This window comes from Oryzias latipes, chromosome 11 (assembly GCF_053564925.1).
Source record: "Oryzias latipes strain Hd-rR chromosome 11, Olatipes_Hd-rR_3.1".
In the NCBI taxonomy this organism is placed as follows: domain Eukaryota; kingdom Metazoa; phylum Chordata; class Actinopteri; order Beloniformes; family Adrianichthyidae; genus Oryzias; species Oryzias latipes.
Window position 1 is genome coordinate 21,692,501 of NC_136247.1, and position 12,267 is coordinate 21,704,767.

Genomic DNA, 12,267 nt, shown 5'->3' on the forward strand with positions numbered 1-12,267 from the left:
TTGTTTGCTTTGAAATATTTAATCATGGCTTACGCTGATAAGCATAATCATTGTTTGCCTTGGCTTGCTTCTGGCTTTTCAGGGCTGAGGGACGATAGCATTAAATACTTTTCAATCACCCAAACGTCTCCCTCAATATCTTCATCCATACAGTTTCAGTTTACTTCTCTTTCACATACATGTTACATATATCTTCCGACCACTGCAGAGCATTACAAGAGAACATATGTTATGGTCCAACTTTATGCTATTTAAATGTTTTAAAGTTGGTTTTAGATGCTTTTTTTTGGTCAAATTTTGGTATCAAATTATAATTACTATTATTATTATTATTATTTTATTCGTTTTTTTCTGTCTGCTAGTGTTTAGGATATTTTTAAAGAAATGAACAACGTTCTCAAATACAAAATACAGAATTCAGCAGATAATAGGATTTAGATTAATCTTCCCAAATATGTTCATGGAAGCTTGTCTGCATTCCCAATAATAAGCTAGTCAGCCACGTAACTCAAACCTGATAGTTTTTGTCCATTTTTGCTATGTGCCTTTAAAATCTTGTTTTATTTTGATGTTTTTTGACTGTGTTTAGTAGTTGTGCTTATTGTCTTTATTTTTAAAAGGACAAAAGATTACATGGTGAGTTCAATAAATGTAGCAAGAGTTTTTTTCAAACCCCTCTCCTCCACTTTTATAAAGGGGTACCTCCCACTTAGACATTCATGTTTCAGGTAACAAACATAAGGTGCTTAAAATGTAAAAATCTGATCGTAACTCCCTACTCCACTCAATTCTGACGCATCCACTTGGAGATAAATAGATCTATTTACTTCTTTGTTTTCCTCGACTGAGCTGGAATCTGGCTGGATAGCTCCAATATTTGGCCATTTTTGTCACATCACCAATGTAAGCTAGCAGGAGAGCATGTAAAGAGATGGATGATGGGAAATAGTGGCAGGCTTACTCTGCACCAACATTCTCGCCCACAACTCAAATTTCTAATGAACTATTGCCGCTCTGCAGAACCTATACCCTAGAGAAAATGACACTTGTTTCTTACATTGGCATAATCATAAACACTACTAAAATAGATCAAAAAATGTTTAGAGTTGGTTTTTTAATCACATCTTAAATGTACAGTAATGTGCAAAAGTTTTTCGCATGTGAGGCAAAATCTTGTAAACAAAGAATCCCCTCAGAAATATACATAAGGATTGCTTATTTTTGTATAAATTACAAAATGGGAAGTCATGAAGCAAAAGGAAAATCAGAATCGAATCCACATATGGTCTGTTGCCTTATAACTAGCATCCGTTCTTACAACTACATTTGCATGACCTAAAATATTTTGAAGAATTGTACTGTATGATCAACCAGTTTTATCAAAAAATATGTGTATGACCATCCGTGTTACGCATAGGTTGATCTGAACCAGAAACAGTGGTGTGGGAAACCTAAAACTGGATGAGGAAAAGCCAAACCTTGCTACCAAAGTGGCAAGATTGGCACAACATCAAGACACAAAATACTTCTACTGCATCAAAAAGGCTTTTTCCAGACAGAGATTTCAAAGCAGACCGTGGTTTCAACACTCTTCTAGCTCTTTTGAAGAAGTGCAAAGAAACAGGCAATGTTGAGGGTTGTAGATGCAATGGAGGGCCAAAGAAACTTACCCCAACAGATGAAAGACACTTCAAGCATATTACCCTTCAAAAGGTATACCCATCTACTTTTCAGAGAAGTCTCGTCAGAAGTTGGTTTTCATGGACAAGTTACAGCCAAAAAAAAGCATACCTCCAATGTGAAAACAAGGCCAGGTGACTGAAATTTGCAGAAAGACATTGGAACTGGGGTGCAGAGAAATGGCAGCAGGTGCACTGGACAAAGAGTCAAAATTTAGAAATATTTGGCAATAGCAAAAGACAGTTTTGTTCATCAAAGTTCTGGAGAGCGGGCAACAGTGAGGGATGGTTAAAATTCCTTCAGTGCTGCATTTTTTCCAAATAGGGTTGGAGATTTGTTCAGGATAATGTTAAAAATGCTAAGAAAAACTGGAAGATATTTATTTATCATACAATGCCATCAGGGAGTAAGATTGGCTCCAAAGTCATTCTACCACAAGGCTACAACCCCAAACATATAGCCAAAGTCATTATGGACTATCTTCATCGTATAAAAAAACAAGAAGTACTGGAAGTGGTGGATTGCCCCCCACAGAGCCCTGATCTCAGCATCACAGAGTGTGTCTGGGGTTTCAGAGACACATGTGAGAAAACCTACTTCAACTAGAGATTTGTGGTTAGTTCTCAAAGATGTTTGGAAACTCATACCAGCTGAGTTCTTTTAAAAATTGTCAAGAAGAACTGTTGCTTTTTTTATGGTTTAAGGAAATCACGCCAAAGATTGAGTTGATCTTTGGAGATTTCCCTATTCCCTGCATTTTTGTTGATTGATGAAAAGATGGAGATAAGATAAGCTTTATTACAGACTCAAGGTCCATTTGCCACAAAATACACAAAACATATAAAAGACTTAAGGATAAAAATAGAACACTCAAACAACTATAAGAACAATGACATAAAAAGTATAAATAAATAAATAAATAATAAAACAATGTCATTAAAGTATAAAAATCAATGACATTGGAATATAAAAACAATGACAAAAACGTATAAGAACAGTTAAATAACCTGGTATCATGAACTTAAAAAGACTAAAACCTAAAAAAAAAATAAAAACTTAATATCCTCATTTTTGAAATCATGATTTGATTCAGGCATTTTTCTATACCTTTCCGTGGCAAGACTTTGTTATATATAAATTAAAAGCACCTTAATGAGCCTAACTCCTCATTTGCCTTGTAGATTGTTATTTGTCAGGTGTAAATGAAGAAGGAAGTAGTCAAGAAATGCTACCCATGCATGTTTGCATAATTATCATAAAAGTTGTTGGGTTTCTTTTGTCCTAAAGGCTATGTCACATCGCCTCTATGTACATTTTGCATGTATGCCACAATAAAAAAATGGTCATACGTGAATATACATGGAAATAGTGAGAAAAGTTGTGGTCTTTACGAGAAATTTTCACATGTGCTATATATGAACCATATTAAAACCACAGAAGTATGAATAAACCTTGCAAAGAACACGTAAACCAGTGTAGAACATGAACCTTGCGTTATTATTGCACTGTTTATATGCAATTAATAAATCATTTGGGCATCAGTTACACAATTTGAATGTGAAAAGTGGGTAACGCTTTCTTTTACAGTAAAGTACTTACAGTGTACTTAAGTGGTATTTACATGGTACTTATAGTGTAACTACTGGGTACTTTCAGGGTACTTACATGGTACTTTTTTATGGAATTTACTGGGTACTTACAGTGTGTTTACATGGTACTTTCTATGGGACTTTACTGGGTACTTACATGGTACTTTTTGTGTCTACTCTGTACTTACATGGTACTTACTGTGTATTTATATGGTACTATTTGGTTCATACCTATGTGGTACATACTGGGTATTTATAATATTCTTACTGGGTATTTACATGTTGTGCAAAGGTGTCTTTTATGGTACTTACCACATGTAAGAACAAGGTAAGTACAAATAAAGTACCTTGACCTTTAGGTCTGCACTCGCTGCACGTTTCATGGTATTTACCATGAATTTACCACATAAACTACCCCTTAAGTACACTGAAACTGTAACTGTAAAAGAAAGTCAGCCCTATTTCCACTCAACTACATGGTACTTTCATTACTAAATACTGGGTATGTTCACTTGAATAGTACTTGGTACTTACCCCTTAAGTACACTGAAACTGTAACTGTAAAAGAAAGTCAGCCCTATTTCCACTCTATTACATGGTACTTTCAGTAGTAAATGCTGGGTATGTACACGTATTACCATCCCGTACAGTGTACATGAACACACTTGGTCTTCTGTCCTCACCACATGAGACAATGCTAACCTGTTGGTAAGGGTAAAGTAACTACATTGTAAAAACATATTCTGGCCTGATTACTTCTTGTAACATGAGGCAAGTTTAAAGAGAAACAAGACAGCTGTGAAAACAACAATCTTTAATATGATACATGTCTGCAGCATACAAAGTGTCATCACAATGAAATATGTTTTAAGTACAAAACAGTACAAAGGAGCATTCCAAAAAACACATTATTGGCCTGAGGGTCGTGCTTTTTGTCCATCAAAATTCTTTCAGCAGAGTTTGGTAACGGTGCAGGACTTCTTCAGGGTTTGTAACTGCAAGAAAATTCACAATATGAGCTCAAGTGAACATAAAAAGCATAACGACTTTGATAAAATACAAAATAAATTGTACTTATTTAATCATTTCTGTAATGAGTTTGATAAATTTCTGTGAATTCTTTATAGCTTTGACTGTAATGCTTGAAATTAATCAATTATCCTCATTTATGAACATGACAATAAATTATTCACAACTTTATATTTTAGTTACATAAACAAGAACAACAAAAAAGAAATCAAAGAAAAAAAATCAAAATTGCCATAAAAAAATCAAATTTGTTTAGACAAAGAATGACAAAAGCAATGTTTTAATTGGCAATTGCTGTGTGTATTTATTCTTTATAAATATTATTCGCACCTACAATTTGCATTCGCATGAAAAACATTGCAGTGTAAAAGAAAAGGAAAAAATAAATAAATAGGCAATTTCAAATTCAACACAGTTATTCACAAAAATATGTTTTAATTTTCAAACATTTACATTCACTGTTGGGTGGTATTGTTGTCTCTATCATATTTGAAAATAAATAAATAAATAAAAATAAAATAAAAACGGCGAAAGAAAAGAAAATGGGGAGACGGCATTTAAACTCTTCATTAATGTAAATAATATGTCCACTTGGAGGATTTAGCTTACTTTAGCTTACTCTCCTGTGGCTTCACGGATTCGTCTGGGATGTCTTCTTCACCATAGCTGATCTAAAGCGGTAAAAAGACGGAAGTACGTCATCATTATTTTAAATAAACGCCTTTCTTTGATTTTCCCAGAAAGACGTGCGCTCAGTCAAACGACCACAGAACAACAGACTTTATCATTTAGGCTACGTGCTTGTTTTACAGGTGCCTCTCTCCTGGTAAGTAACAAAAATGTTTGTAGATTTTCATTACAAACTTTGAAAATGTATACATGAAATAACTGAAATTATTGCAGCAAGGTAGACAGGCTCTTACGTCACGTTTCAAACACAGAGATAGCGGCTTGAAATTACGAGGTTAGCTTCTTTATAAAGTTTGATCAGTTTAAATATTTACATGTAATTTATCCAATATTTAAAAAAAAAAAAAACACTGGCTTACCTGCCAGATGAAGAGAAATTCAAACTGTTGCGCGCGCCTCGAGGTTCTCCGGATTAATCTGCACGTTCACTTTGGGGGTAGTTGTGCTGCATTCAAGTGCGCTGGGAATTTGCAACTTTACTTCCCCTGCCATACTTAACAAAAACACACACTCGGGGTGTTTTTAGTATTAAAACTAATTATTTAGCCTTGTTGTTTTACATATTTTCCTGACATTATATAATATATATTTAAAAAAGTTCATTTTTAGAACAATATTTAAAAAAAGTTAAGTTTTGAATAATTTATTATCATGTTTTTAAATGAGGATAGTACTTGATTAATTTCAAGCATTACAGTCAAAGCGATAAAAAAATTCATAGAGATTTATCAAACTCATTACAGAAATGATTAAATAAGTAAAATTTATTTTGTATTTCATCAAAGTCGTTATGCTTTTTATGTTCACTTGAGCTCATATTGTGAATTTTCTTGCAGTTACAAACCCTGAAGAAGTCCTGCACCTTTACCAAACTGGACAAAAAGCACGACCCTCAGGCCAATAATGTGTTTTTTAGAATTCTCCTTTGTACTGTTTTGTACTTAAAACCTATTTCATTGTGATGACACTTTGTATGCTGCAGACATGTATCATATTAAAGATTGTTGTTTTCACAGCTGTCTTGTTTCTCTTTAAACTTGCCTCATGTTACAAGAAGTAATCAGGCCAGTATATTTTTTTTTACAATGTAGTTACTTTACCCTTACCAACAGGTTAGCATTGTCTCATGTGGTGAGGTCAGAAGACCAAGTGTGTTCATGTACACTGTACGGGAAGGTAATAAGTGGCATTTACTACTGAAAGTACCATGTAATAGAGTGGAAATAGGTCTGACTTTCTTTTACAGTACAGTTTCATTGTACTTAAGGGGTAAGTACCAAGTACTATTCAAGTGAACATACCCGGTATTTAGTAATGAAAGTACCATGTAATAGAGTGGAAATAGGTCTGACTTTCTTTTACAGTACAGTTTCATTGTACTTAAGGGGTAAGTACCAAGTACTATTCAAGTGAACATACCCAGCATTTACTACTGAAAGTACCATGTAATAGAGTGGAAATAGGTCTGACTTTCTTTTACAGTACAGTTTCATTGTACTTAAGGGGTAAGTACCAAGTACTATTCAAGTGAACATACCCGGTATTTAGTAATGAAAGTACCATGTAGTTGAGTAGAAATAGGGCTGACTTTCTTTTACAGTTACAGTTTCACTGTACTTAAGAGGTAAGTACCAAGTACTATTCAAGTGAACATACCCAGTATTTAGTAAGGAAAGTACCATGTAGTTGAGTGGAAATAGGGCTGACTTTCTTTTACAGTTACAGTTTCACTGTACTTAAGGGGTAGTTTCTGTGGTAAATTCATGGTAAATACCATGAAACGTGCAGCGAGTGCAGACCTAAAGGTCAAGGTACTTTATTTGTACTTACCTTGTTCTTACATGTGGTAAGTACCATAAAAGACACCTTTGCACAACATGTAAATACCCAGTAAGAATATTATAAATACCCAGTATGTACCACATAGGTATGAACCAAATAGTACCATATAAATACACAGTAAGTACAATGTAAGTACAGAGTAGACACAAAAAGTACCATGTAAGTACCCAGTAAAGTACCATAGAAAGTACCATGTAAACACACTGTAAGTACCCAGTAAATTCCATAAAAAGTACCATGTAAGTACCCTGAAAGTACCCAGTAGTTACACTATAAGTACCATGTAAATACCACTTAAGTACACTGTAAGTACTGTACTGTAAAAGAAAGCGTTACCGAAAAGTGTACTGTATATGTGATATAAATGTTATACATCGATGGTACATGCATGAAAAGTCTTTTAGACATATGCGGAACGGTCGTGGAAAGCACAAAAATGTATCTCGCAAAAATCCTGCACAATTGATTAAGATTTATGTAATAACTGAGTATAAATAACGTTAAATATCCATTTAGGCATCATTTTCAACCGGCCAAAAATTTTGAACTGCTCAAAACTGAATGCACGTAAAAACCCGTCAACTGAAACCCTTGACGGACATCTACACACACACACTGACGAATGATGAACACACGTATATCATGAATGTATCATGAAAGACTGAAATTTCATACGTGGAAAATGCGCAAAATGTACGTATTGGTTGGGTGACAAAGCCTTAAGATATATTTTTGTCATTAAAGTAATCACCATATGAGTCAATTGAAATGTAAGTCTTCTAGGAGCAATGGAAGTCATTGTCAGTTTCAGTTCACATTCAGGAACTTTGGCCTCCCTTCAGAGTCCAAAAACACAGGCCTTTTACCACAGTTAGTGTTTGTACTTGAGTGTTGTGATACTGTACTTACTAACGAGTAGTGTGTGTGATTGTAGGACAGCATCAGTGCGTACAACTTATTGTATCCTTACAAATGCTTCACAATACACTTACCACACGTAGACGATGGCATGTTTTATAAGAATGACGTCCCTTGAGGTGGCAGCACGAGCCTAAAGGGAACTGCAAGACACACCCGCACTCCCCTTAAATTTCCAAATGCTCCCTTCTACAACCCTCCACGGGCTCTGACAACCCAAAAACCTACAGCACCAGTACGTGTCAACCCTTGTGCTGGTACATGTGACTAAGGCTTTAACAACAAGCTGCCAGGTGGAACAGTGAGAGCAGTTAACGCTGCTGTTGTCATTTTGTGTAGTTTCTGGGCTGGGAAACCTTAGACTTTGCTTTCAATTAACCTGAAAGCCATTGAGGATTTCCTTGACATCTGATGCAGGAATGCAAATCAGGTGCAAATGTTTTCAACTTTTTAAAACTTGTTTTCAACAACCTTGGGAGCATGCTCACAAAAAGCATTATCAATTCTCCAAACGATACTGAAATTTTTATTTAAAAGAAACTGTTAGTGTGTTTAAAACCATTTCTGGAAAGATTTCTTAAAGGTCAAAGATTCTTTTTCTTTTTGTTTGTACCTTCTATTTTATCCTCCAATAAAGCCTTAACCGTCACACAATAAAAATTTAAAGCTTAAACTTTTAACTTGAAAGTTTAATACTGAAACTTTTATGAACATAATATGGACTCCCACAAAATATTGATCAATAAATAAAAACTTTCTGCTAAGCAAATGATAATGGTGATGATACATATATTATTACACAAGTGATGACTATTATCTCTCTTGTTTGAGCTTTTTCAGCTGACTGTCATGTAGTTTATTGATATTAGCTTACAAATTATGCCCATGATAATAAATTAAAATTTGCTGTTTCATCTTTGGTCCAAGAACTAACAAGGATGTTGTAATCTTGTAAAGACAGTGTGGTTCATATTTGCCTCTTACTTTATGCCATATGTGCTCTGCGTCTGTACAAAACATTTGCATTAATATTTATGCGCACCCAAGATCACGCATCTGTTTGTCAAGAGAACCCCGCTAAGACAGTGCAAGCCAAAATATGACAGTGATACGTATTGCTTATCATAATGTCTGTATGCCTTTGCTTGTTTTGCTTGATTGTGCCTGTGTTTGCATGATGCTAAATGTGTTAGAGACTGTGAACTTTGCTGGTGGATAAGCATGGCCTCAGAGGCACAAAAAAAATGACAGCAGAGGCACAATGCATCACGGATTCATCATGTTTGCTGACAGGTTGAAGAGTCATGATTGAGGTTGGATTCTACAAATGTGAAATGCTATGTTAATTTGTCTTGCTCTGCTTGAGTCAAAACACTTTTCTTTGCTCTGACAGGCTTAACTCTTCAGTGAAGCACAAAGACTGTCTGTGTCTGTCTATATATACCTGTTTGCCTTCCTCTTTTTTTTTAATATATGCATGTTTGTGCACATATTCTGGATAATTATTTGTGTATATTGTGTGACGTGTAAGCACAATATACTGATAATGTAACCAGTCCCTCTGTTATAGTGTTAATAGTCCAGATGGCCAAATTAGCCGCTCCAACAAAGCAACAAACTGCATAGTCTAATAAATACAAGCCCAAACACACACAGCTCCAGCCTCATGCTGGGTTTGTTGATACGGCATAAACATGTACTTGCATGTTGGCCAGATAGCCTAGACAGCGTGGGTGAGAAGATGTTTGTGTGAAAGCAGAAACAAGCAGTGTTATTGCCCTGACTGTGTCTTCTTGCACAATTTGATTTGTTGTTAAGGATTGGAATGACATTTTACATTATGTTTTAAGTCAGATTTTTGTAATTGTGTCTTTGTTTGATTTTTTTTTAACGTTTCTTTTGCAAATAACAAAATCTCTACTCCCACTGATGACAAAAATATTATCATTAACAATAGAAGGAAAAAATATTTAAATTCTTCTCAATATAATTTTTTTAGATGAAAATTCTTGTTTTAAATAGTATTTACATTTGGCAGCTATCTCTGATTTTTATCATGCTTAATTCACCTAATATTTCTGTGAACCTTATATCAAAGTCAAATTCAACTTTATTGTGAATATCTATAATGTTTTCACATACATAAATATTGAAATTCAGTTTCTCTCAGTTTCTCTCAAACAGGGAATCTGTTATATTACATAAATTGGAGAATAGACCATTCATTGTTGGTCCGGCTTTTTGCCCCATTGTGCGTAAAATATAATAAAACAAATATAGTTTAAAAAAACACACACACATGAAAATGGGTTAAGTGGGTCAGTTCAAACGTAATTGCAAACAACCTTCAATTGACTCAAGTTTTGAATCAAAGAAGGGTTTGTGTAGGTGTTTTTTTACTTATTTATAATTACTAAGAAATATATGTTGTGTTTAAGCTGTCATTTGTTGAGCATAATTCATTGTTACTTTATTTCATTATTTATCTTCATTCACGGAATATAAACCATGCTTCTCGGTTAATCAGACAATTAACCTTGCAATTATAAATTATTCCAACTTTTCAAAAGCTAAAGTATTAAATACAAAGGTAGACTATTAGGTGCTTTGCAAAAAGAAAATACAAATCTCCATTGAGGATTTTTAATGAAGCTTAGTGTAAAAGATCATTATTTATTTATCTTAGTAAGCTGTACAACTCTGTAATAAACTAGAACCATACAAGAAGGAAAAAAAGATACTCACGAGTTTTTTGATGGTAGCACTTTCCGCTCACAGTGAGAAGGCCCTAGTTCAAATCCTGGCTGTGCTCTTTCTGTGGAGTTTGCATGTTCTTAGATGCATGCGTGGGTTTTCTCTGGGCACTCTGATTTCTAAATTGATTCTAAATTGTCCCTTAGGTCTGAATGTGAGCGTGTGTGGTTGTCTGTCTTTGAGTGGCTCTTTACTAGTCTGAGAAACTGTCCAGGGTGCTTTCATCTTATGGTAGTTGTAACTATTTCTTCCCTGTGAGTGAACATTAGTTGCCTGCAGTGCTAAAAGCCTTGGTGCCATAAATAAAAACAATTGAAATACAATCCAGTTGTGGCATCATAAATGGTTGACCATCACCATGTTGCTATTTTTACTGTTACTTGTACTCTCGGAGTCTAACCTTTCTGTCCTGGCTGTCCACCTGTCTGTCTCTGTGTAGTAAATGAAGGGGGTGTGAGACAAGCATCTAATTCGTGCCCAGATCCAGGGGAGCCAGAGAATGGAAGACGACATGGCAGTGACTTCAGGTACAGTCTCAACTTTAAAAGTCAAAATTGAAGGTTTTTTTTTAAACTGTCATGTGATTAACAAAACTGAAGTTTGATTTGGATTATTTTTTACTGCCTGTATATTTCTGTGTGATTTGGTGCAGCATTGACAGCACAGTGCAGTTCAGTTGTGGAGAGGACTATGTACTTCAAGGCAGCAAATCCATCAGCTGCCAGAGAGTGGCAGAAGTTTTTGCAGCCTGGAGTGACCACAGACCAGTCTGCAAAGGTTAGATATGCTATCTTTCCTCATATCACAGCAGTCAAACACACACATCAAGGGAAGATACATTCCATCGTACCTGCCCTTTTGCCTCATTGTAAAATGATTCTACAATGTCTTTTCATCATGTCCTGGATGATTCTGTAGTTTAACAAGCAAAATTGACTTAACAGTTCTTGAACGACAATTGGTCCATGGTGTGAACATGAATTCAATGGTTGCTCGTTTTGAACGTAAAGCCTTAGGAACATGTGTAGCTATGCGTTAATGCTAGAGTTTTGAACGCGGAAGCATGACGTGCATGTACGGACATTTACATAGACTTTTCATTGGAAGTAGACAGTTGAACACGACTTGTCCAAGGCGGTGTGAACGTAGCTTTAAGCTCCTATTAAATATATCTGTTCTCACACCTGCTGCATGTTTCCAAAAGAGTCTCCAGAATTTCAACTTATTTACCTGCTGAGAGGTAGGCTCAAAATTACAAAATGCACACAGTTGCAGTTACACGGATGCGGGGAGAAGGGTCTTCTGTCATTTTAAATGCCAAAGTCATTCATCTTGTCTTCCTTGACTGGGCTTCAGAGTGTGGCTGGACACACACATTCCTCACCCATCACACTCAGTATTCACTGACCGTGGGTTGCTTGTGTGTATGCAGCCGGGTGGTTTAAAAAAAAAAAAAAGGAAAAATGGCATAGTTTAGTGTCTCGCATGTAATGATTTATATGTATGCAAGACAATAAAAAGAGAATGAAATAGGAAGGGATACAAGAAGGGCAGAAAAACTCTAGAGATTGGAGAGAAAAGATGTGAGAAAAGCCTGAATTGTCACACCTTAAATTATAAAGCCTGAAGGGAGAATCACTAAATCTTTCACAAAATAGTGGCTTGTGTGCAGCAGTTACACCTAAGACTAACTAACTCAGGGCAAGTAGCACTCTGGAAGTCTACAGGGATACTTTTTTTCTCTCAGAGACACCTGAGCCTGGCA

General features: G+C 35.4%; 1 protein-coding gene and 2 long non-coding RNA genes across 11 annotated transcripts in view; 2 read left to right on the forward strand and 1 right to left on the reverse strand.

The window, feature by feature from the left end:
• The window catches only part of csmd3b (CUB and Sushi multiple domains 3b), a 478,594-nt gene that overhangs the window by 273,759 nt on the left and 192,568 nt on the right, over positions 1–12,267 (forward strand). For all 9 annotated transcript variants that reach the window (XM_078954985.1, XM_078954986.1, XM_078954981.1 and 6 more), the window contains 2 exons: positions 10,942–11,029; positions 11,155–11,279. In XM_078954985.1, the coding sequence (XP_078811111.1) occupies positions 10,942–11,029; positions 11,155–11,279 (213 nt within the window). The remainder of the gene's footprint in view (positions 1–10,941; positions 11,030–11,154; positions 11,280–12,267) is intronic.
• Positions 4,069–5,468, reverse strand: LOC144995342 (uncharacterized). Its single transcript, XR_013658903.1, has 3 exons — positions 5,348–5,468; positions 4,908–4,969; positions 4,069–4,264 (listed from the first exon to the last, which is right to left on the reverse strand). It is a non-coding gene; the product is annotated as an uncharacterized LOC144995342 (long non-coding RNA).
• LOC144995343 (uncharacterized) lies at positions 4,993–6,001 on the forward strand. The gene is made up of 2 exons (XR_013658904.1): positions 4,993–5,124; positions 5,825–6,001. It is a non-coding gene; the product is annotated as an uncharacterized LOC144995343 (long non-coding RNA).